This window comes from Megalobrama amblycephala, linkage group LG11 (genome assembly GCF_018812025.1).
Source record: "Megalobrama amblycephala isolate DHTTF-2021 linkage group LG11, ASM1881202v1, whole genome shotgun sequence".
NCBI classification, from domain to species: Eukaryota; Metazoa; Chordata; class Actinopteri; order Cypriniformes; family Xenocyprididae; genus Megalobrama; species Megalobrama amblycephala.
The window spans coordinates 38,933,396-38,958,997 of record NC_063054.1 but is presented as its reverse complement, the minus strand read 5'-3'; the positions used below and the strand labels follow the sequence as shown (position 1 = coordinate 38,958,997).

Sequence of the window (25,602 nt, the reverse complement as noted above, 5' to 3'; positions counted from 1 at the left end):
CTGGAATAATATTTCACTGTTTTTACTGTATTTTTGATCAAACAAAAAGCTTTGGTGAAAATCTTAATCTTGGCATTAGTTAGTTATTTTAGGGATGCCACTGAAGCCCAGCAGTGTTATAATGTGTGCTCATATTCCCAATTATTGACTCCTAGACAGTGGAACAATATGAATATTATAATGACGATGAGTGTTGTTTCCTGATTGGACGAGGAGGCAGCGCGCATCAGCATGTGTGTGTGTGATTGGTTGTCGTGAAGTTCAGCGCAGAAGCAGGAAGAGAAACAGCAGGACGAGCAGCTCTGAACAACACCAGCGGAATCGACGCTTCACGCGCGCGGCGCGTTTACTGGTGAGTGTTCGTGCACATCCACGGGAATAACTGCGCGCTGCGCGTCTCTTGCGTTTATCCGCGCGGACGCCTTTGATCTCCGCAGATCGAGGGCCCTTTAACTGCGTCGTGATGACGCGAGCGTTAAGTTGATCGCGTGCAGCGGCAGTTTGGGCTCCAGCGCTCGCGTTGTAATGTCGTCAGATGTTGTTGTTGAGGAAGGGCGTTATTTGTGCTGTAGGATGACGTCAGGCCAGCGCGCACATCGGCCTCAACAAACACAACGTCACAAACTAACAAGCGTGACGTCATGAACGTAACAACTTACGGTTCGCGTCGAACTTTTAAATGCACGCGCGCGTGTGCGTAACGCATCGAGCCCTCGAGAACATCAGCTGATCCTCATTAACATACTTTAATATTCACACAAATATCAGACGTGAACTTCAGTGACTGGTTCAGATGAAGTGGGTGCGTAACTGAAAGGTTGTAGGTTCGAGCCCTGCAAGGTTTGCTCAATGTTGTTATTTCATGCATCAAGACACTGACACGAATATTTTTTCTGTCATTATTTACCTTCATGCTGTTATGCTGCACAGAAGGGTGTTTTGAACAATGTCTCGGGTGTTTATTGTTTCAGAGAACAAAAGCGAATGAGAATAAACACTGACTAACTTCAGAAATGATCAATAAAGCATCATGTGACCTGTGCACTGTATCTGGAGTCATGTGATGAACACACTGAAATTTAATTATTCAGTCTAGTTACATGCTTAAAATATTATTATTATTATTATATTTTTTCTCTTTTTTTTGGGAAATGTGACGACTGTGCTCACTGCAAACTGTCATTGTGGGAAAAACAGGAAAATATTCATATTTTTTACTTTTGTGTTTCCACTGAGGAAATAACAGTAAACAGGTTTGGAACGAGAATTCTTTACATGTTATTTTAGCACAAATAGTTTCAGTAACATAATATGAACATTACTTTAACACACACTGGCGCTCAAAAGTTCGGAATAATTAACGTTCTTTAACATTTCAGAAAGAGTCTTTTCTGCTCACCAGGACTGTGTTTATTTGATCAAAAATACAGTAAAAACTGTGAAATATTATTATTTCTATGTGAATATATAGTAAAGTGTAATTTATTCCTCTGAATTTTCAGCATCATTACTCCAGTCTTCAGTGTCACATGATCCTTCAGAAATCATTCTGATATGATGATTTGCTGCTCAAGAAACATTTATGATTATTATCAATGTTGAAAACAGTCATAATTTTGTGGAAACTGTGATACATTTTACTTTTCAGGATTCTTTGATGAATAGAAAGTTCAAAAGAACAGCATTTATTTCAAATAGAATCTTTTGTAACATTATAAATGTCTTTACTGCCACTTTTGATCAATTTAATCTGTCCTTGATGATGAAAAGTGTTAGTTTTACCGACCCCAAACTGTTGAATGGTAGTGTATGACAGTTTCCACACAAATATGAAGCAGAACAACTGGGTTCAACATTGATAATAATCAGAAATGTTTCAAATAAATGCAGCCTTGGTGAGCAGAAGAGATTTTGCAAACTTGTTTCCTAATCCAGCGGTCTAATAAACCTGACATTGTTCTGCCAGAAAATTGTCTCTGTGACGAATTGCTTGTTTCTCTATTGTAAGTTGTTTTGGATGAAAGTGTGTTGTAAATGCAAAAATGTAAACGTTATGGCTGGGACAAAACATCGATTCTCGATTTGCGACACAAAGAATCTGGAGCGATTCTGATATTTTCCGATGTATCGTGATTCTCTCTCGAATCGATTCTGACCATAGTATTTAACAGGTCAGTGTCATCAGAAGAGTATGTGCGTACTGTACGCGCACCGGTGGACTTTTGTAACCATGCATACTGTACGCACGGATCACACATGCGCATTTCATTTTTTTGCAGTAATTAGTTTATCCACAAGGTGGCGACTGTGCCCTGGAGGTGTCGATTCACAATGTAGTTGAAGAAAACCCACATAGACAGAACAGAGCGGAACGCATGCAAGCTACAGCGACGATGGAGGCCAACATAGACGAGAGATTGTGTGACGAGGTTAGAAAGTGCCCTCATTTGTACTCTAGCATGAAAGAATACAAAGATGTTTTCATGGGTTGTAACTCGTGGCGAGAGATTTCTCAAAACTGTGCATTAGTCGAACGCCTATGAACACGTATGAGTCAAATGAAGTATACTTTGCAAGGCTGTGCGTTCAACTGTGCGCGTACACTAACGTACGTGTAAAAAAACACACGTAAAACTGCGTGAAAAAGTATACCCAGGGCTTTAAACACACCACTTAATCCTAAAATAATAATTCGTAAAGTTCGAAAAGGTTGAAGTGAATTACAAGGGTGTTCGCAGTGGGCTGTTTACATTAATCTGGCATCATAAAAGCATTCTGAGCCGAGGTGTATTTAACCTGACATGACTCAGCCGAACGCTCTCCAGCACTCTTCTTCATGAGCATTTGAGTGTGCAGTTAAAAACGAGCCTAGAGCGCCATCTGCTGTTTAAACTAAGCTCAGAGTCGATACAGAATCATTGGTATCGAGAATCGGTGTATTGTCCCAGCCCTAGTAAATGTAAAGTCCCACAGGTTTGAATGGCATGAGGAAGAGTAAATGATTAAAAATGAGTACATTCATTTTTGAGTGAACTTTTAACCACTGACTGTTCACAGCTATACTCAAATCTTGTATTTGGTGTTTCTTCTTATTAAAAGCAGTGATTCCTCTCTTGTTCATGAATATTGTCATATTTAATTGAGATCCCTTTTATCCCATAGGTCTTCTCAGGAAGCATGTGATGACCCACGCTCGGAAAAAAAGTTCCCTCGGCCAGTATCGTGGCGAGGGGCGGGACCACGTAGAGGGCTGGTCACATGGTGAAACTGTGGGCGGAGCCTGGCCTACGCAAGAGGGCAAGGCGAGGAAAGACATGGCGAAGAAAGTCAAGACCAGGAATCCGGAGCACATGAAGACCAGTGTGGAGTCTGACAAAAAGGGTCAAAAACGTTCAATGAGAACAGATGAAACCAAGAGAGGAAAGCCCAAGAGGGTTACGAGGAAGCTCTACCCGTTACGAGGAAGGGCCGTCGCTTCAGACAGCGAGGCCTTGAGCTGTCATGTTCTGCTCACTCGTCTGGATGACCAGGAGGAAGAGAGCAAGGTGTGTGAGGTGGATCCCAACAAGAAAACACCAAAATCCCACAAGAAAAGCAGAAAGTCCTTGCAGGAACACACCAAAACAGATAAACCTTCAGCTCAGGAGCCGCGTAAACGTAGACTAGCCTCTCTCAATGCCGAGGCGGTCAACAGTCTGCTGCTTGAGAAAGCCGATGGACCGTCGGGTGCCAAACTCTCGAAGAAACAAGGCGATGGCGCCTCCACTACAGAACAAACAAAGACCTGCTCCAACCCGAAGAAAAGAGCCTCGAAGTCAGAGACGTGCCAAAACCCTAAGCAGGTGAAGACCGACAAGTCGGAGGATGCGGAAGTGAGCTTGTACGCTCCCGCTCCCAGACGCTTGGCCGGACTCAATGCCGCCGCGCTGCTCAAGCTCACCAGCTCCACTACAGCAAACAAGCAGAGGATCAAATCGGACAGTAAGAGTGTTTGTGCTTCGGGGAAGCAAACGGTCCGCTGCAAACCCAAAGCACAGACGTCCAAGAAGCACAGCCGCAAGCCGGAAGGTGCTTGTGAAGTGTGCAAAAGCAGGAGCTTTGAGTCTTCTCCAGAGAGCCGCCGCGTGACTAAACCAGGCTACCAGTCGCGGAGCATTCTGGGATATCCCATGAAGGTAGTGAAGGAGGAGCAGGTGGAATCGGAGCTGAGTCCGTACTGCTGCTGTCCGCCGGAGGGTTCGGTGGAGTATTGCCACCGGTTGGCGCTCTTCCTTGGACAGGAGGCGTACGGCGAGGCGGAGGAGACGCCGGTCAAGCATGAGTGCCTGGTTCCGGCGCATCCGGCCCTGACGCTCAGCGCCCATCCGTGCCTATGTGCGGATCCGTGCTACTCCGGTTACTACGTCCACATCGCTCATCCCGGGCCACCGGCGGCGAGTCTGAGTGCTCAGGCGCTGCCCTGCACGCACAGTCCCTTCTGTCCGCGCGGACTCTCCGGATCCAAGCTGCTGGCCTCCTCGGGTATCCCACATCCCGCCTTCTGCGGGACAGTTGGGTCGGCCTGCTACCGCCAGACCTGTGGAGTCGGCAGATACGCCTTCAGCGCCGTGCAGCCGGTCGCCAACAGGACGTGCTCCTTCCCTACCAGCTGCTCCAACTGCAGCCATCCAATCAAAACAGGTTAGAGATGATGATGATTGATGACTTAATAAAAAGTTGCAGTACTAGTCATAAAATAGACATAAAATAAAAACAAATACTCCTATTACGTGCAAAAGCACAAATAATTACAGTATAACAAACATACAAATGAAATAAACAGTGCTTTTCATTTTTTTCAGGTAGGTCTGACAGTAGTTTTCAGATACAGAAATGTATTAAAATAAACAAATGTAAAATAACACCGCATAGTCTTATTAACCCTTTAAACTCCAGCAAAAAATTTTATAATCAAATCACTAATCAACCCCTAACAAAAATAACACAAAATATGTATAATTTTAAAGCTTAGAAACTTAGAAAGACCCATATGTAAATAATATACGAATGCGGCATTTGTCGTAACTTCATGAAACATACTCTGATTTTGCAAAATGACACATCATTATTTACAGCAGATTCTCTCGATTAATAAGTCCAAAATCAACATAATCCAACTTATGACACATAAAACCCCACAGGAGCTAACTAAAATCAAATGTAGCTTTCACGTGGCATTTTTGCTTATAACTTCATGAAACATGCATAGATCATAGAAAATGACACATCATTACTTACGGTGGATGCTCCCGATTGAAATGAGTCCAAAATCAACATAATCCATAGGGTTAATTCCTGGAGGGCCACAGCTCTGCACAGTTTAGCTCACACAACTCACACTTGCTTGGAAGTTTCTAGTAATCCTGAAGACCTTGATTAGCTGGATCAGGTGTGTTTGATTAGGGTTGGAGCAAAACTGTGCAGAGCTGTGGGCCTCCAGGAATTGAGTTTGAGATCATTGCATATAGGGTCGATCACAATGTATTCCTCATGGAGGGACGATTTTAAAAATGCCCATTAGGGGGCGTCAAGGGCTAAACAGAAAGACTACCTTAGTCCCAAATGCTGTAACTTTTAAGTACTTTATGCTATCACCACAAAATTCGAATCAGATGCAGCTCACATGTAGGGGAACTTCAGGGAATCGTAATCTTTCCTTATTTCCTGCCTGAGTTACTGTATGTCAAATAAGAATGATATGTAAATTTCTAATAAAAAATTATATATTTTTTGTCTGTTATCAGCAGTTTCTCAATGTCCAAATGTCTAAAAATTTAAAATGTTTTCTATCAAACAATATCTACCTTTTGACTCTCCTCACTGTAGTTTTGGAATTATGTGTGTCACTCAGAAAAAACAACTCTAAAAATGCCTTCAGGGCTTAAAGAGTTAATTAAACTTACAAATGTTATTCGGTCAAGAACAGTCAGAGAATTTTTCTTTGTCCTCTGTTGTTTGATTAACATTAAAAACAGACGGACTTGCCCTGCTTATACACATTTCATTGTGCTGTTCTAGAAGGCTTCTCCTCGTCTCAAGATGAGCACAGTCGCACGCTCCTCGTTCCTCCGGCCCTGCCGCTCTCCGGATGTCCCAGCATACCCCGAGTAAACCCGTCCTCCCCGCGTCTTCTGTCCTCGATGTCCGACCGCAGGCAGGCAGAAGTCAGGCTGAAGGTGGGCAAAGAATGCCCTCAAAACACCAAGCCATCCAACGGCTCGCTCGCTATGGGCCACACCAGGTTATCCAAACAACCCACAGCTACTGCAGCAAGTGCCAAACACCAGAAGAAAGTCAGCCGGCGCCAGGCCACGAACGGATGGCGTCCTGTCGGCGTCCCGACGGAGAAGGAGGTGTTTATTGCGGTGAGGGATGTTGTGAATCATTTACCTGCTCAGACATGAAGCGGATTCGGTGTAATGACTGTGGTTTTGCAGGGCGATGACGAGACGGTTCTCCGTCAGTGTTATGAAGGAGTGGAGCGTGACGGAGAAGTGATCAGGGTACGAGACACGGTGCTCCTACGATCTGGACCGCGGAAGAAATCCCTGCCGTTCGTGGCCAAGATCTCCGCTCTGTGGGAAGATCCCAGAACAGGTAAAGTAATAATAATCATGTCCCACAAATCATGTTCATAGACAAACGTAGACCGTTTTCTGACTTGGGAAGACTGTGGAAGAGACTTTTGCTGTTTTGATTTAGGAGAGCTGATGATGAGCCTATTTTGGTACTATCGACCTGAGCACACGCAAGGAGGCAGAGATCCCAGCATGCACTGTGAGGTGAGCCACTGCCTTCAGCTGGACACGAGGGATGTCACTCCTCACATGTTCTCTAGAGAGATGTATTTAACTTGTCTTCTTTCAGAACGAGATCTTCGCCTCTCGACATCAGGATGAAAACAGCGTGGCCTGCATTGAGGACCGATGCTATGTCCTGCCGTTAGCACAGTACTGTAGGTAAGAACTCGTGTCCAAGGTTCCCGTAGCTCAGATGTGTTGCATATGTGTCAAATAATCACATGTGATGTTGCAGATTTTGTGCCTTGGTCAAGCGGCGCTCAGAGGGCGTGTCCGAAAGCACCCCGGTGGTGCCCGGCTCCTCTGACAGTGCCGTCCCGCCCCACCGCCTCGTGCCCGATGGTGTCGACCCAGAGCTGGTGTACCTGTGCCGCCACGTCTACGACTTCCGCTACGGACGCATCCTGAAGAACCCGCAGTAACACTGTAAGTCTGTTCGGTGCAGCGGAAGCAGTTCCCACCGATGACAACGTCCGTTCAGCGCTGAGGGAGGTTGAGCACATGACCAACAGGACACAACTGAGAAACGAGCCGGTTTGAGTCCAGTTGTCCAGTTGAGACTACGATAGATTAATTGCCTTCTTCAGAACCTCACTTTGTATATCAGCTCGCTAAAGGTGTGTTCGATTCTTTGTCTTTTACACTGGACTGTCACACTGCTGAGGGCTGAAAGGAGAATCTCTGTAAGGTCCAGAACGCTGACGCTTTCATAACATATCTCCCTTAGATGTGGCGTCAAGACCAGACCGAGACTAGACCCTCTGTGGCCCAGATCCAGACCAAGAGACCCAGACTAAAGGTCCATTCACACCAGCGATGATATGACGATAACTAATGCTCTTGCTCTATGAGAACAGGGAAGTCCACAGCTTCACAAAGCACACAGCGTCATTATTTCTGTCTTACAACAATTCAGATTATCACAGAAGTACTGGGATAAAAGTTTATAGTTTGGATATAAATACTGATGTCTACAGCAGAGATCAAACTAGAGTAAACCACCTTTTGAAAGCAACTTGATGCTTCAAATAATGATTATCAGTTACATCATTACACCTGTAGGTGGTGACAAGTGACTGTTAAAAATGTATTTGTCATTGAAACATTCACTCAAGAGATTTGTCCAAAAACGCTGATTCATCCAGTAATGAATCAAGTAAAGTCTTTATGAATGAGTCATTGAATCATTCATTCAAGAGATTTATTGAAAAAGCTGATTCATCCAGTAATGAATCAATTAAAGTCTTTCTGAATGAGTCACTGAATCATTCATTCAAGAGATTTATTGAAAAAGCTGATTCATCCAGTAATGAATCAAGTCTTTATGAATGAGTCATTGAATCATTCACTCAAGAGATTTATTGAAAAAGCTGATTCATCCAGTAATGAATCAAGTCTTTATGAATGAGTCATTGAATCATTCATTCAAGAGATTTATTGAAAAAGCTGATTCATCCAGTAATGAATCAAGTAAAGTCTTTATGAGTGAGTAACTGAATCATTCACTCAACCTGATTAAAAAAAATCTCTACTTTGAAATTTCCGGTTTGATTCAGTGTGTTACTTTCCGTTTCTTTGTGAAATTTACCAGTAATTTCTGAGTGAAAATTGTTTAAATCCTACTCCAAATGTTTTTCAGTGTATATAGTTATCGTTATAGTCTTCGTTCTTGGTGTGAATGGACCGTTTCAGATTTCCGTGCAGATTTCTGATGCTCAGCTGATTTATTTCTGTGGAGTTTGAATTCATTCTGCTCAGATTGAGTGATTGGCTTTGTGAAGTTTACGCTGTTATTTTCGCCTTGAAGCTTTTGTAGACGGTGAATTTAGCCTCTTTCTCTGAAGTCCGACTCCTCTGACCAAACAAACCAAAGGACGGCGCGGTGAGAATTACAACACATTCGTCGTTACCCAACGAATCAATTACTTATCAGTGAATCGGAACAAATGAAGTTTCATGTGATTTGTAAGGAGATCTATGTTTTGTATCTATGAAATTCAGATCCTCTAGAATGCACAAATATATTTTAATATTTATTTGACAAACCGACGGCCCTGTTTGCTCTCGCTTCTAGTGTCCCCTAGAGAAATTGCACTATTACATTCCTTGATGGATTTTTTGTTTGTTTGTTTTGTTTTTTGGCTTTGCTACTAATTTTAAGATGCTTGATAAATAATTGGATCAAACCAGCTTCAAGTTTATTTGGCTTCAAGTAAATGAAGCCAATGGCAAAATATTAAGCAAACTCAGAGACATTCCCAACAGTGACTCGTGCAAATTTTAGCAGTTAAAGAGCACCTGTTCAGTTTTTCATCCATGTTCATCTGTCTTTAGTGTGTAATGTTGCTGTTTGAGCATGAAAAGCTTATTATTATTCTCTATATCAGTGTCAGTGTTTCTGAAACACCTAAATCTTCACAATATTCCTCATTTAAATAATTCATATGCAGAATAAAGGGGCGGGGCCTGGTTGAGTTAGTTGAGTTAGTGTGTTGAAACTGGCGGTTTTGGTAAGGGGCGGGACATTTCCCAAACACCAATCACAACACACTGCTCCAGCCGACCAATCAGAGCACACTGGCAGATGACGGATGAGTTTGATTGGACACACTGTCTTTGACATCAACAACTAAAGATGTGTGTTGGAGTTTCTCCTCCCTTTTTAACGTTAAAAGTCTTTATTTTGTTGTTCTAGACATCATAATATGGTTAGTTTATTATTATTTGTTTTATGTTGTTTTTCATGAGAGAACAGACAGCAGTTGAGAACTGAGCACCTTAATGTAGATCGTTTTAAATATTAAATGCAAAATATATGGACGTCCTCTGGCGTTGAATTAATCTAGAAGATAAACACAGTTTACTCTGAATTAGAGCGTCAGCATGAATTACGGCCCAGTGTAGAAATGTTTGTCCATGCCGGATGAGATGATAGTCACACTAGTTGAGTTGTTTCAGGGTTTGTTGATGAAGGTGAGAGCGTCGCTTCATGTCATTTTTATGATGTTTAACGTGTAAAATAATCAGATCATCCCTCTCCACTGATCACAGAAGAAAGGTCTCTGAAAAATAACTAAGATTCGAGTTTAAATAGTCATTTTTTACATTTGGGAAAAGCATCAACTTTCTTCAGAATAAAAAGGAGATATTTTATTAAGTCTGTTTCTAAAGCTGGAATATGCAATATATTTTTAGGACTATTTTTGAGGTAAAATAAAAATTCTATTTAAATTCCTGTCCTTTTATCTGATTTATGATATTTTTCTGATCTGGACTCTAAAGCATTGAAGTGAAATGGTTAAACTCGAGCGTTTGAGCGCCGTCACTGAGGACATGTACAGATCTGAACGAACGAGTGTGTTTATGATGCTTTTGACACTTGTAATTGTATTTAAAGAAATTATTTAAAATGGAGTATAAAAGCATATATCTATATTTCAAGTCCTCTTAGTTTATCAATGTTTTGAAGTGCTGTTGCAATATTGTGCTCAATAAGTGCAGTAGTTTTATATTATTATTTGTGTGAGTGTGTATGTGTGTGTGTGTGTGTGTGTGTGTGTGTGTGTGTGAGTGTGACTGAGTGTGTGTGTGTGTGTGTGTGTGTGACTGAGTGAGTGTGTGTGTGTTAAATTATGAGTATCATCAGATCATGAAGTCTTAATGAACTCTACATTATAAAGTGGTTGATGTCGGCGGTTCGGACTGAACTCTGCTGTGATGTTTGTGCGAGATCATGTCATGTGATTTAAAGGAAAGTAACATTTAAATTCCCTGCAGTTAAATCTGTGTAAAACATTACAGTAGATCCTTCATTACACTGGTTCATTGTTTCACTGCAGTTCATTTCTAATCTGTGTTTTGTTTGTTTTTCTGAAGTTTATGTTTTTTTTGTTGTCTTCAGCAGCATCTGTGATGTTTTATTTTATTAATCAGCAGATCTGAGTCTATTAGTTCATACTGACCAATCATAAAAGCATTTTTATTGCCCCTGTTCTGTTTTTTGTGACTTTTGTTGGATTGGAGTGAGTAAAAGAGAAGGAATATGTGAATATTTGTTATCTGATGTGTTTCTTTCATCCTTCTTTTTAATTTGTCTTTATTTTCGATGGATCCCTGCTGATTATTGTACAATGAAAGAGTATTTATAAAATATAAACTGAAGTCTTTTGTGAAAAATGGAGTCCTCTGTTATTTTGCTGTCACTCCTGTTACTGTAAACCATATAAAAACACTTACATTAAAGCATTAACAATTTAGCTTAAAAATCTCATGAAATAATTGAAGAACTGCTGCTGCTTTAGTCTCTGTGTCCAGCAGGTGTCAGTGTTCAGTGAACGAGAGTGTCTATGAATGTGTTTGATTTCAGGTCTCTTCATCAGCTTCTGTCCCATCAGTTTAATCTAACTTTCATCATGAAAGGGAAGTTGCGCTGGTCTTTTATCTCGTATGTCCGAGTGAAACGCTTCTCAAACAAGAACAAATGTAGGGCGGGGCTTGATTTTGTCTGTGGGGAATTGATTGGATGGTTGTGGTTTGCTATTGGTGGATCTCATGTGAGTGACAGGTTGCCCTGCCCTTGTCATCAGAGAAGAGAAGAGATGCTGCAAGAGGAAGATATTCTGATTCAAGATTATGAGGAACATGAATTTACCACAGTAACTCTGTTGGATCTTGTGTCTCTGCTGCAGGTCATTATTAGGGAGGGACTGTGTTCACTGTTCTCAGACCAGCTCAGGTCGTCTCGTGTCCTCACACACGTGATCCGGCTCTGATCCTCTTTAAGGATGGACGCAGACAGACGGGATTGTTGTTGATCGTGGACTTATCAGAGCTGCTCTAAAGCTCTACATTTCATACAAATGAGTTTCATAATCATGCTGTTTCCTGGAGAGACGGAGAATAACATGAAAATCATCAGTTCACTGTGTGAAATATTCCTCAGAAATCATCAAAAAACTGCAGCTCTCAGTACAAAAGCATGAACTTTTATTACAATGGATTATTGACATAATTATATAATTTATTGTCCAGGTAAAAAAGTAAAAAATTTGATACTGGAGTGTTTCAAAATCTCGTCAAGTAAAATCATACATAAAAACATTATTTTCCAACAATGGACGTTTAATATAAAAAAGAGCCTACACTTGAAAAATGCTGGGTTAAAAACAACCCAAGTTGGGTTGAAAATGGACAAACTCAGTGATTCAATCGCTGGGTTAAAACAACTCAATTGAGGGGTTAAAACAATTCAATCGCTGGGTTAAAACAACTCAATCGAGGGGTTAAAACAACCCAATCGCTGGGTTAAAACAACTCAGTCGAGGGGTTAAAACAACTAAATCGAGGGGTTAAAACAATTCAATCGCTGGGTTAAAACAACTCAATTGAGGGGTTAAAACAATTCAATCGCTGGGTTAAAACAACTCAATCAAGGGGTTAAAACAACCCAATCGCTGGGTTAAAACAACTCAATCGAGGGGTTAAAACAATTCAATCGCTGGGTTAAAACAACTCAATCGAGGGGTTAAAACAACCCAATCGCTGGGTTAAAACAACTCAGTCGAGGGGTTAAAACAACTAAATCGAGGGGTTAAAACAATTCAATCGCTGGGTTAAAACAACTCAATTGAGGGGTTAAAACAATTCAATCGCTGGGTTAAAACAACTCAATCAAGGGGTTAAAACAACCCAATCGCTGGGTTAAAACAACTCAATCGAGGGGTTAAAACAATTCAATCGCTGGGTTAAAACAACTCAATCAAGGGGTTAAAACAACCCAATCGCTGGGTTAAAACAACTCAATCGAGGGGTTATAACAACTCAATCAAGAGGTTAAAACAATTCAATCGAGGGGTTAAAACAACCCAATCGCTGGGTTAAAACAACTCAATCGAGGGGTTAAAACAACTCAATCGAGGGGTTAAAACAACTCAATCGAGGGGTTAAAACAACTCAATCGAGGGGTTAAAACAATTCAATCGCTGGGTTAAAACAACTCAATCAAGGGGTTAAAACAACTCAATCGAGGGGTTAAAACAACTCAATCGAGGGGTTAAAACAACTCAATCGAGGGGTTAAAACAACTCAATCGAGGGGTTAAAACAACTCAATCGAGGGGTTAAAACAACTCAATCGAGGGGTTAAAACAATTCAATCGAGGGGTTAAAACAACTCAATCGAGGGGTTAAAACAACTCAATCAAGGGGTTAAAACAATTCAATCGCTGGGTTAAAACAACTCGTTTGCTGGGTTTGTCTTTATTTTTAACCCAACTTGGGTTGTTTTTAATCCAGCATTTTTTAGAGTGTAGGCATCATTTAGAAATGTTAATATAATCCTTATTTGTAATATTGCAGGATTTAATATAATTTTGTATATAAATATTGACAATTTAAGCAGATAAATATTGGCCAAATATGATTTATTTCATAGAATCACCCAGAACTGATGATTCAAGCCGTAATTTCATGAGTGATGAAGAAATAATCTGTGATAATAATTATATATGACTGTATGATTGTGAATGTGCAGCACTGACAGAATGAGAGATTATGAGTTCATTAAACTCTGAGCTAATGAACATACGGCGCTCTGATGAGTATTACTGATACATCAGCACATCTCAGACTAATTAATGACCAGTGATCTAACGACTGAACCTGAATCAGTTCTCAAGTTGAACATAAAACAAACATTATTCTTTATGCAATCTTATAAATAATATCAAATTTTAATTTTTGTGAAAACTTGTTTCTACACCAGATTCAGTGTTTGTGTCTATAAACGATATTTGCTGTCTAATGAAAAAGACTTTCTGATGTTGAGACACTTTCTACGATACTGTAAGTGTGTTTGCAGAATAATTAAACCATCTCGATCAGTGATGAATCCACTTCTGTTCTGAAATGTTCTCATTTCTCTTGTTTTGAGGGTGTTTTCCTGGACTCTGCTGAAGAACATGATTCTGAACACACTTCTGTCAGCTGCACACGAGCGCTTGATCCGTCATGACATCATCATCCGTGTGTGTGAGGATTAGAGAGAGAAGGAGTGTGTGTTCCTCTGGATCACTCTCAGGCTGATGATGGAGGCGATGGATGTGCTGATGGAGCGCTCTGGCGGGACGGAGGCCGGACGATCTCCACAGACCGACGGGTTCAGCAGCGAGTGTCTTCTGCCACCGGACACCGACTTCATGATCGGTCAGTGAAGATCAGCTTCAGTGTTTCTCATTTTTCTTGCAGATATTTGTTCTTGTTTCAAACACAAACGCACTTCATTTTGATCAATTTTTCATTTAAACCAGTCTTAATATCTTCAGTCATTTCTCTTCTCCAGTAAATGTGTCTTGATTTAAGAATGTTTAGATATTTGTGCTGGAAACACTGAGGAAGAACATCATGTTTTTGCAGCGAAGATCTTTTTTCTTGTTTTTTTATGCTTAAATTAAGTGAAAATACTCTAAATATCTCCCAGAATCTATTTATACTGCAGGAAGACTGTCAGAAAACTAGACTGAAGATCTAATGTGGTTTCGTTTCTCAGGTGAATGTGTGTTTTGTGTGATGAAGGTTCAGATATTTGTACAAAAATGAATTTGCAGTGTTAAAAGTGTTTGATCTGTAGATCATCTCATGTTTATCAGTCAAACTTCTGTTAAATATCTGTTAAATATTCTGTTTTTATTGGTCATATTTGTACAAAAAAATGCTCTTATTTTGCTCTAAATCTTGGCAAAACTGTCAAGAACATACTCAGTTAATATTTCACCCTAAAATGAAACTTATTGTAGAAATTAATATTAAATAAAAATTTTAAAAAGTTTTATTGCAGTGATGATAATTGCAAAGAAAACATCCCGACACACGTACAGTAATGAGAATCAGATTTTTTGTGATGCATTATTTGTAATTTGTGGGCAAAATTTTTTTTGTAATTACTCATGATTATAATGTCACAATACAAAAAAGTAATGTAAAATAAAATGTTAATATGTTAATTATATTATTGTAATATATTATAATATATTATATTTTGTACAGAACTTTGGTCACCTTCGGTTTGTTTTTAAATGAAACATTGTATTGTAATTATTTTCCGTGTCAACAGATCCAAAAATGCTTTTATAAATATAATTGACTTCATCGAATCTGCCAGAAATGATGATTTCATGTGTGGTGAAGAAAATAATCTGCGATGAAAAGACTAAATATATGATTGTGACGAGAGATTATGAGTGATAATGATGGTGTTTTTCCTCTCTGACACACAGTCTGTTGTCATGTCTGTTGTGGAGGGAAGGTCAGGATGGATCCGCTGGGATTTGCTAGTCTTAATTCCTGTCTGAAGTGGATTATGGCCGATTATAATCCACACCTCCATATGAGGACACAAACACACTCCATCATGAGACGGACAGAGAAGAAACGCTTCCATCATGGGATCATTTGATGGATTTAGTTTTAATTAATTCATTTTCTATTACATTTTATGAATTTAAACCGCTCGTAAATATACTTTATCACTATGAAAAATTGAAATAACCCATTAAACATGAGAGTATTATGCGATAATTTAAGACGAGGGATCAAGAAGAGTCAAGAAAACGGCAAATTAATCAAATTCAGTAACAGCATCATCAGAGACCACAATGGAAATAAGTTTCAGATTTTTTTTTAGACTTTTTTGTCAAATAAAAACTCAAACTTGTGGCAAAACATCTCTTTAATGAGGAACAGATGGAGACTTTTACTGTTTTCACTGAAAAACATGATGTTCTTCCTCAGAGTTTCTGTCTCGTTTCCAGCACAAATATCGAATCATTCTTAAATCAAGATACATTTACTGGAGAAGTTTGTGCTTAAAACAAGAGCAAATATCTGCTGATGGAGTCAGAGAAATCTTAATCCAAAGAGAAAACAAGATTATTCCTCTGACTCCATCGGCAGATATTTGTTCCTGTTTCAAGCACAAACTCACTTCATTTTGATAAATTTTTCAGTCATTTCTCTTCTCTAGTAAATGTATCTTGATTTAAGAATGATTCGATATTTGTGCTGGAAACCCTGAGGAAGAGCATGATGTACTGCGGTGTGATTGTGACGGTTTGTGGTTGTTGATGTGGTCAGATGAGCGGATCTCTCCTCACAGCGGTCTGGAGGTCAGCGACCGCCTCACGTACCTGGAGCAGCGCGTCCAGATGCAGGACGACGAGATCCAGCTGCTGAAGATGGCGATGGCCGACGTGCTGAAGAGACTCAACATCTCCGAGGAGCAGACGGCCAGAGCTCCGGTCAAAGGTCAAACACACACATCCGAAGAGAAAGAGAGGATACTGGAGTGAAATATATAACAAATACAGCTTTAAAGGGTTAGTTCACCCAAAAATGACATTTCTGACATTAATTACTCACCCTCATGTCGTTCCACACCCGTAAGGCCTTCATTCATCTTCAGAACACAAATTAAGATATTGTTGATGAAATCCGATGGCTCAGTGAGGCCTGCATAGCCAGCAATGACATTTCCTCTCTCAAGATCCATTAATGTACTAAAAACATATTTAAATCAGTTCATGTGAGTACAGTGGTTCAATATTAATATTATAAAGCCACCAGAGTATTTTTGGTGTGCCAAAAAAACAAAATAACGACTTATATAGTGATGGCCGATTTCAAAACACTGCTTCAGGAAGCTTCGGAGCGTTATGTGTCGAATCTTGATACGGATCGCGTGTCAAACTGCTGAAATCACGTGACTTTGGCACTCCAAACCGCTGATTCGAGAGAGGAAATGTCATTGCTGGCTATGCAGGCCTCACTGAGCCATCGGATTTCATCAAAAATATCTTAATTTGTGTTCCGAAGATGAACGAAGGTCTTACGGGTGTGGAACGACATGAGGGTGAATAATTAATGACATTATTATCATTTTTGGGTGAACTAACCCTTTAAGATTACTCCAGTATGTAAACATCATGTGTGTGTGTGTGTGTGTGTGTGTGTGAGCTCATCTCTCGACATGTGTTGTGTTCTTCAGCGGCGGCGGTGCGTCCCGTGTCTCAGAGGAAGAGCTCCAGCTCCACGCTGCCCTCTACACCTTCCTCCAGGACCTGCAGCCCGAGGTGCTGACGCTGGTCTTGTGTTTCAGAGCAGTGTGTGTGTTCACAGATCACTGACTCTCTCTCTCTCCGCAGGACGTCTGTCACGAGCGTCAAAGACACGACGAGCGCTAAAGCTCGGACGACCGGCAGCAGCTGCAGGAAACTGCTGGAGATGTGAGTAAAAGAGCAGCTCATGCCGAAGATCCCGCAGGGATGAATAACTAACATCTCTCTCTCCTTCACACAGCAAACCAAAGCAAACGAGTGCAGGTGCAACAGGTGAGAGAATCACATCATGAGGAGTTATTACTGTTATTTTCTCGTGAAATTGTGTTAATCTAAAACAATACAGTCGCATGAACTAATTCCAGCTGAATAAAATGACACTATTGTATTAAATCTGAATTTGTCTCATATTTGATGAAGTTTGCATCATCGATTCTGTTATTTTCCTGTTTATCACTCTGATCTGTAGTTTGCTGGTAACTAAAACCATAAAAACATTTACTAAATTACTAAAACTTTAAGAAATATGAGAAAATATAATATATGTGTTTAATTAAAATATTATTAAATATAAAAATAATTATATATGCATATAAAAATATATATTTATATTTAAAAATAAAAATAATTATTAAATCTAAATATTAATTAAAAACTATAAAAATTATGACATTTTCTTTAATATATTTGCGTTTGGTAACACTTTATCCGTTACTACATGTATTTACTACAGTACTAACAGTAAATTATGCGTAATTACAAGTAACTAACCCTAAACCTAACCCAAACTGTAACTCTATATTAAGTACATGTAGATAATTAATAGTACTCAGTACTTATTTGAGTAATTACAACATAACTATGGCACTGTAAAATAAAGTGTAACCCAAGTTTTTATATAATATTATTTAAAATAATGTTATATAAATATATTTTTATTTAATAACCATAAGGTACTTGCTTCATAATCAATTATTATTATTATTATTTTAATCTCTCTCTGTTTCTGTCCTTCAGGCTCCAGGCGTGTCACTCACTGCAAAGGTATGTCTCATCCCAAAACATGAAAGGCAGGGTAGGTAAAAAATGTATAAAAAAACCTTTTTTTCAAAATTTGTTTAAACTTTATTTATATATCAATACATAATTAAAATGTAAGTACTCTGAAAAAGAAAGTATAAAAATCGAGTGTCTGTAGACCTCTCACGACTGTTTTAAAGACAGCTCATTATTTCCATTCACTCCACCCCCTCCCTTCTGGGCTCCTTCCAAAGCCACGCCCCCAAAACGCATGAACGTGCGACTCCGACCACTGAGCTGGAAGACGCATTATTTACCTGAGACGAGCGGAGAGGAAGGAGCACAGTGCATGTAGTGACATCATGTCAGAATCACATGTAATAAAAATAACTTTATAATTATGAAGATAAACAAACAAGATTTTAGTACTCACTATCAAGCCAGCATATTGATATTGGTAAAGTTTAAAATATATATTTTTTGATTCGCTAACGAGTTAGTTATCTATAAGGCAAAGCTAAAAACAGGTTGCATGATACACGTTTTTCCATTACCATCATTTACACTGTGATGAAGATGAATTTCGTGTAAGATTCATAACATATACGTTGTTCTACAGATAAACAGAGTAACATACACTCAAATATCAACTCACAACTGCATTGCAGACACAAAATAATAACACACACATACAACAAAGTGTGTACGACACACACAGATACAAGATAAAGACATCAGTAAACATAGGTAGAGAATATAAAAACAAAACAAAGGCGAAAAAAAACGTGCAGGTAAACTTACAGGTGAACATGGTAAAAGAGTTAGACAGAGGGTAAATATAGTTCTAAGAAAAGTTCCTAGATGCGGAGTAACGTTAGGCCTACTATCTGTTAAACATGTATTTAGTTATCTAACGCAAAATTATGCACAATTCAACACTATAGCTATCATCTTGAGCTAGGCCTATAGATTATTTATCGTCTCTACTACGGCTCGCTAAGTAATGTTATGTTAGCTATATTACGCAGCTACGTGTGCTAATGACACATGCTTCATGAAAAAATAAACAAAAAAATATGTATGATCAAAATACAAAAAGAAAGATTTACCTGTCCAGCAGAAATAAAGCCATCAAGGAGTCACTTTTCAGCCCCTTGAGTTCCCTCAGTTCTCGCCATCGCTGGAGAGCCACGCCGATATTAACTCGCGTTTTATTTCTTTGTTTATCCAAAGACTTTTTGTTCATTGCCTTTTCTTGTGCTGTTACTGTCTTCCTTTTTTGCCTGGTTTGCCTTCACGTACTGTGAATTTTGCTTGCTGTTTCTCTGCCAGTGTTTTGGTATTCCTAGGATCCGTGCCTCTTGAATTCCCCAAATCAAACGTGCGCGCGCAAGTGGGCAGGTCATGTGTGGCAAAAGGGTGGTTGCCATGGTTGCGAGAGAGTGACAGTCGCCTAAGCCAATCCTATGTTTCGTCCCGGATGGAAATAATGAGCTGTGTTTAATAGTTAGTCACTCGATTTTTATACTCTTTTTATCAGAGTTCTTACATTTTAATTATGCATGTATATATATAGAAAGTTTAAACAAATTTGGAACAAAATTTTTTACCTACCCTGCCTTTAAATGATAATTATGCATTTAAAGGTTCACCTCTAGTGGTTAAAAACAAAACTGCATGCATTTTGCAGAAGAACGTTGTTTTGGTTGTGCTTCGGCTCCGTGCGGATGAATCTGCTCATAAACATTCACTGCTAGAGATTTAACCAGTTTAGATGGAAAGGATCTCAAGCTGACGATCTGAAGACGTTACTGTAGTTTTACTCATTAACAGACACGGTAGTTCCTTGAAAATAATTCCAGCTCACTATAATAGGCTGATTACCAAAGACAAAAACACGTTATGATGATTTATTGACTCAGAAACAGATTTAGATGATCATCAGTCTCTTAATGCTTTCTCTCTCTGTTTATCCCTCTTCCTCATCTCCTCTTCCTCCATCTGCCCCCTTCACTTAGTGACTATGCAGATTTACCTGAGGCCGCTGTCAAGAAGGACTGGGTCAACTGAGACGCTGGCGCCGGCGGAGACGATGTCGAAAACAGCCGTGGAACAGAGTAAAGCCGTAGATGTCAGAAGCCCAGCGTTCACCGCACTCGTCCAGAAGAGCTCGTGTCAAAAATACAAGAGTCCCGTCAAATCACCCAGTCAATACTTCCAGATCTGTTACTGAAGTAAAGACTCTGATTCACTCGTGTTAGTGTTGTTTGGGTTAGAGAGTGAAGAATGAGGCTGATTCATTAGTTTTTGGTGTAGAATTACAATAAAATCTCATTCATACTCTCTGTGATTCTAATTCTTCAGACATTTACTGCCAGATTATAAACAGACTGAGATCCTGACTGCCATCTGCTGGTTCAGTGAGAGGATTCAGCTGAACTTTACCCCATTCAGATCCTGTCTGGCCCAGAATATATCTTTCATTACATAAGATGACATTGAGAAAGCTGAGCGTCACTTTTCTTGATCAACAAATCCATCCCAAAATAGCCAAAAACCCAAACATAGACTGAAATCTGGTGTTTATATTAAGTGGTTGGATCCTGTCACACTCACATAAACATATACGTGTGTGTGTGTGTGTGTGTGTGTGTGTGTGTGTGTGTGTGCAGGTCCACATGAATGTCCTCACTAATACAGTGAAACCTGTTCAACACCGATTAAACTGAAGTCACGCTGGTCTCTTCTTCTCTATTGTGGCGTATGTCCGAGTGAAACGCTTATCAAACAAGAACAAATGTAGGGCGGGGCTTGATTTTGTCTGTGGGGAATTGATTGGATGGTTGTGGTTTGCTATTGGTGGATCTCATGTGAGTGACAGGTTGCCCCGCCCTCACACCAGTGTCACTTTAAAAACAATGATGTGCCGGATAAATCATTTATAATAAACACCAAAATATTCCATAAAAACACAAGAATTGATAATTTTGATTCGACTTTATTGCATTAGTTACCATGAACTGTGTATTTTTTAAAGCATTTATTAATCTTTGTTAATGTTAGTTGTTAAAAATATAGCTAATTGTTCAAGGTTTGTTTATATTAGCACAGTGCATTAAATAATGTATTAGCTAGTAAATGTTGAAATTAACTAACCAATATTAGGGTCATTGACAAATAAGGTTTTTAAAAGTGTAAAAAAACATAATTGAGTTTCATTATCAATGAGATTATGTGGTTTTTATAATCAATTAACATTGATTTTGTCATTTTTACAAGATAGACAAAATTTGTCACCAAAAATTCGGTTTTACCGAATGACAATATTTTCAATCAATGCTAACAGGCTGATATCTAGCAAAAGGACAATCAAACATTTTATATTTAGTACATGTTTTTAAAATATTACAACATTTTCCATGTTTTATAGCGGTTGCACCGAATGACCTGATGTTTCGGGACATGCATATGATCAAGAGAAAACATGAATTTATCAAACAGTTAAGAGAGATTTAGTTACTTTGCTTCACGACCATGTGGTCCTTTGCAGGTGTCTGAATGATGTCACATCCTGTCACATGATACTGACCACATGACTTGATCCAAAACGGTCCCTTTATATCGGTTACTCCGAATGACATCAATGAAATTCATTTTTCCAGACATTCTTTCTCATAACAAAGCAACGACTTCTACACATCATTTTAATACCATTTTGCACTATGTTGATATATGATGTTATAAAATCATGCCAGAATAAAAAACATATACATTTATTACATTTTAAGATATTTTAATCACAAATGAACGGTTGGACGGTTAAACCGAATGACCTTTTGACACTTCAAAGTCTTTAAAATACCTTTATATGTAACAAAATATAATTAAAACCTTTTGGATTCAATAAAAGAGATCTAGTTGTACTACCTTACATACTTTGGATGTCATATCTTTATTTTTTATTATTATTAAGGCCTTTGGACAAAAAAAAGAGACCCATTAAAAAATGCATAAGTATTATTAGTGTATTTTAACTAATGAAAACTTGCTGTAAAGTGTATAACCCCAACTCTCCCTAAGCAGTAGGCTAGTTTAGTACACTATCTAGCTACAATATCAGTGAAGTGAGGATGATGAAGATGATTCGCGCTCAGATGATGTGGGTTTGAACCGTTATCTTCCGCCGGTGGTTCGGGTGGGCAGATCGGTGAGTCAGTGCGCGGCTGACGGACTCTGAAGCGCCGCTGCCCGTGACCGGAGAACGGATCTCTGTGAGATGGACGTGAGGACACGATCTCAACACGGCGAGAAAAACACGAAAACACGAGAAACCGTCTCGGACGCAGCGCAGAACCGGCCACATCTTCCTCTGTCGCATTTCTTCCTCCGCATCCGCGACTGGCTTTCGTAGCATCGGCGGTTTTTTACAGATATTCCGGGATATTCGTCTTTAAAGACTGAGCGGTGTGTGATTAGTTCACACGGGGATCGACAGACTGCGTTGACATTATTCCACGTTTACTTTTAACGAAGAAAAAGAAGAAAATATGAGGTAAGCGCGCGTCCGCACGCGCAGCGTCCGTTATTATCCGTTATTATTAACGGCGCGAATGCTGCAGCAGATTATGTGACGGGATGCTGGATGTGGTGCTTTATATGTCGACATAATGTCAATATATTTGAGTTATTGGTTAAAATGATTGGGATTTGAGGAGGTTTTGAAGCATCAGCCGGCGTGTCCACCTGAGGCGACACATTCACGCGCTGCCATCATCGATATAGTGTATTGATTAGACTTATAGAGGCTCATAGATGTGATAGACTGCGAAGGGAGGGACGCGTTTCTTATAATTGTTTGAAAATACAGCGAAAGAAACGATGTAAAATGGAGACAACATCATCGTTCGTCTCAGCAGCGCTGTGACGTGTCGCGGAGGGCGTGGTCAGCGCGGCTGAGAGCAGCTGTTGTCATGGTAACGAGGGCACGCGCGCAACTGTGCTCGTGTTCATTGATAAAGATGATCGATCAGCACTGAACACAGCTTTAGAAAGTATTAAAACACATGATTTAAAACACCAATTTTAACTGTGGTAACAATTATTTATTATATTTATTTGTTTATAAAAGATATAATGCATTATAATGTATATTATCAATACCTTTATAATGCATTATACACAAAATACTCAAAGAATGGAAGCATTAATGAACCAGAATCATTAAAGGGTTAGTTCACCCAAAAATGAAAATAATGTCATTAATTACTCACCCTCATGTCGTTCCACACCCGTAAGACCTTCGCTCATCTTCAGAACACAAATTAAGATATTTTTGATGAAATCCGATGGCTCAGTGAGGCCTGCATAGCCAGCAATGACATTTCCTCTCTCAAGATCCATTAATGTACTAAAAACATATTTAAATCAGGTCATGTGAGTACAGTGGTTCAATATTAATATTATAAAGCCACGAGAATATTTTTGGAGCGCCAAAAAAACAAAATAACGACTTATATAGTGATGGCCGATTTCAAAACACTGCTTCAGGAAGCTTCGGAGCGTTATGAATCTTTTGTGTCGAATCATGATTCGGATCGCGTGTCAAACTGCTGAAATCACGTGACTTTGGCACTCCGAACCGCTGATTCGACATGCTGATTCATAACGCTGATTCATAGCGCTCTGAAGCTTCCTGAAGCAGTGTTTTGAAATCGGCCATCACTATATAAGTCGTTCATTTACTGATACAAACTGATAACGGTCAGATAAGTGTGATTTGGTATTCTGTGTGGTTGTTAGGGCATTGTTATGTGGTTGCTAAGGTGTTCTGTGTGGTTGCTAGGTGTTTTCTTCCTAAATCTTTGAGATCTTCTGGTCTGTGGATGGAGCTTTCATCACGATGGTTGATTTAATAAACACTACTGATTAGTGTGTGTGTGTGTGTGTGTGTGTGTGTGGCTTGTCCACTAGAGGCAGTCTATCTCACTCTGAGAATCTGAATCAGACCCTGAAACTGAATCATGACATTTAACATGTTCATAATATCATATGTAACATAAAGTATGAGGCGTGATAATAGAGTCTGTCGAGGTGCTTCATTGTAATATTAAAATAGGCTTAATTTTCTTTGAGCAAAATATAATTAGTTATCTTGTCTTGTGATTTTGGTGTGAAACATGAGCCAGTTTAACTGTATATTAGATCATCTTTGATTAGGTTCAGATTGTCGTTCTGCTCATTGCTGTGTTTGATTAGTCAATATTTTGATTCATCTGATGATGCATTTTGCTACATATTTCTATTTTTTGTTTAAAAAATGTATTGAGTTAATGTAAAGTGGCTCTTAATTTACTGCTTTTTCTAAATGAACATTTAAAAATGTGAAATATAAAAATATGAGAATCTTCCTACATAAAGCTGTGGTTGTTGTAACACACACTCATCATCACATTCCTTCATTTGTCAGCACAAACATTCGCTGCGTCCAAAATCAAATACTTCCCTACTAACAAACAACACGGCAAAAGAATAAAAGCAGTGTTGTGCCCTATTGTCTGATCCTTCTGATCATTTCCCAGCGGCGGCGGCGCGCGTCTGTATGGTGAAGTGTGGAGGATCACAGCGGTCACAGCTCTGTTTGAACTGCTGACTCACACAGACACGCAGCGCTGCATCATGGGAAACACTAAATCATCTGCTGTGCCACACAAACACTGAGCGCACGCACTTTACTATTATATCAGATGTTATATTAGAAAAAATATTCAAGAAAATATCATAATAAAAACAAATATGGACAAATATTTTGAATTTGCATTTCTGTTTTTATTAAAATTTTAAATAAAGTTTTAGTTTTTGTCAATTTAACACTTTTTTTAATGTTTATATAGATTTATTTTTATTTAAACTAAATGAACATGAGAAATGTTGCCTTGGCTAATACATGTTTTTAGGGGTTCAAGCACTGAAACCCTCGTTTAATTGTTGGGATTTTCAAAGATCAACATTTTGCCCTAAAAGACAATCGAGTCGTAGAGACTTAGCACATTTGTGTAACACAAATTTGATGAACCAAATTTTCAGATATTTGGATTTTTTGCGAATGAGTCCTATAGGTTCTTCAGAATGTTTAAAGTGGGCGTGGCCACTTTTACTAAAACCGCTATAACTCTTGAACAGAATGAAATAATTTCACCAAACTCGGTACATCTATCTATGGGCTCAGTCTGAGGTCATGTGAAAAAGGACGTGATGACTGGCCACTTGGTGGCGCTATAAAATAAAAAAAGACATGAAAATGGTTATAGCTACACAACAGTCAGTCCGATTGACTTGAAAATTGGCATGCATTGTCTTTGTCCAAGATTCCATGATTATGCATGAGGACATTTGCATATCTCAAAAAACCCAGCCGCCATCGGCCAATGAATTTTGAGCACCTATTAGACAAGGTTAACAGAGGTAGAAATGAAATGAAACTAGCTGTGCCTCTTTGACTCGCGGTCCTAGAGGTCTGTGAGAAATTTGAAAGAAATTGGCCACCGGGGGTGCTATCACATTTTACTTGGTTGTATATGATCAATGTTTTGCACATACACACAATATTCATATCATATGTTAGATCTGCTCATTTTG

General features: G+C 39.2%; 3 protein-coding genes across 9 annotated transcripts in view; all 3 read left to right on the top strand.

Moving 5' to 3' along the window:
* Positions 1-201: 201 nt before the first annotated feature.
* On the top strand, positions 202-8,217 carry LOC125278645 (bromo adjacent homology domain-containing 1 protein). 4 transcript variants are annotated; one of them, XR_007187197.1, is made up of 8 exons: positions 202-352; positions 3,163-4,680; positions 6,058-6,404; positions 6,477-6,636; positions 6,742-6,821; positions 6,907-6,998; positions 7,075-7,456; positions 7,567-8,217. XR_007187197.1 is itself a non-coding variant. In XM_048207944.1 (8 exons), exons 3-8 carry the CDS (start codon positions 3,183-3,185, stop codon positions 7,259-7,261), a joined length of 2,364 nt encoding a protein of 787 aa, XP_048063901.1. In that variant the 5' UTR covers positions 257-352; positions 2,280-2,429; positions 3,163-3,182; the 3' UTR covers positions 7,262-8,217. The 4 variants fall into 4 exon arrangements, 3 of the variants coding, with proteins under 3 accessions (XP_048063902.1, XP_048063900.1, XP_048063901.1); XM_048207944.1 differs by adding an exon at positions 2,280-2,429 and having other exon boundaries at positions 257-352; positions 7,075-8,217; XM_048207945.1 differs by having other exon boundaries at positions 6,061-6,404; positions 7,075-8,217.
* Positions 8,218-13,068: 4,851 nt separating this feature from the next.
* Positions 13,069-20,307, top strand: LOC125278648 (echinoderm microtubule-associated protein-like 1). Of its 2 annotated transcripts, none has more exons than XM_048207952.1 (7): positions 13,069-14,041; positions 15,968-16,138; positions 16,878-16,962; positions 17,035-17,115; positions 17,189-17,220; positions 17,965-17,991; positions 19,997-20,133. In XM_048207952.1, the coding sequence occupies exons 1-7, from the start codon at positions 13,921-13,923 to the stop codon at positions 20,035-20,037; spliced, it is 558 nt and encodes a 185-aa protein (XP_048063909.1). In that variant the 5' UTR covers positions 13,069-13,920; the 3' UTR covers positions 20,038-20,133. The 2 variants fall into 2 exon arrangements, with proteins under 2 accessions (XP_048063909.1, XP_048063908.1); XM_048207951.1 differs by having other exon boundaries at positions 13,070-14,041; positions 19,986-20,307.
* Positions 20,308-22,060: 1,753 nt separating this feature from the next.
* evlb (Enah/Vasp-like b) overlaps positions 22,061-25,602 on the top strand; it is a 27,242-nt gene continuing 23,700 nt past the window's right edge. For 2 of the 3 annotated variants that reach the window (XM_048207949.1, XM_048207948.1), the window contains exon 1: positions 22,061-22,519. Coding sequence is in view for 1 of the 3 variants with exons in the window: in XM_048207950.1 (XP_048063907.1) it covers positions 22,515-22,519 (5 nt within the window). In the remaining 2 variants the exon portion in view is untranslated. The remainder of the gene's footprint in view (positions 22,520-25,602) is intronic. The other variant, XM_048207950.1, reaches the window with a different exon arrangement.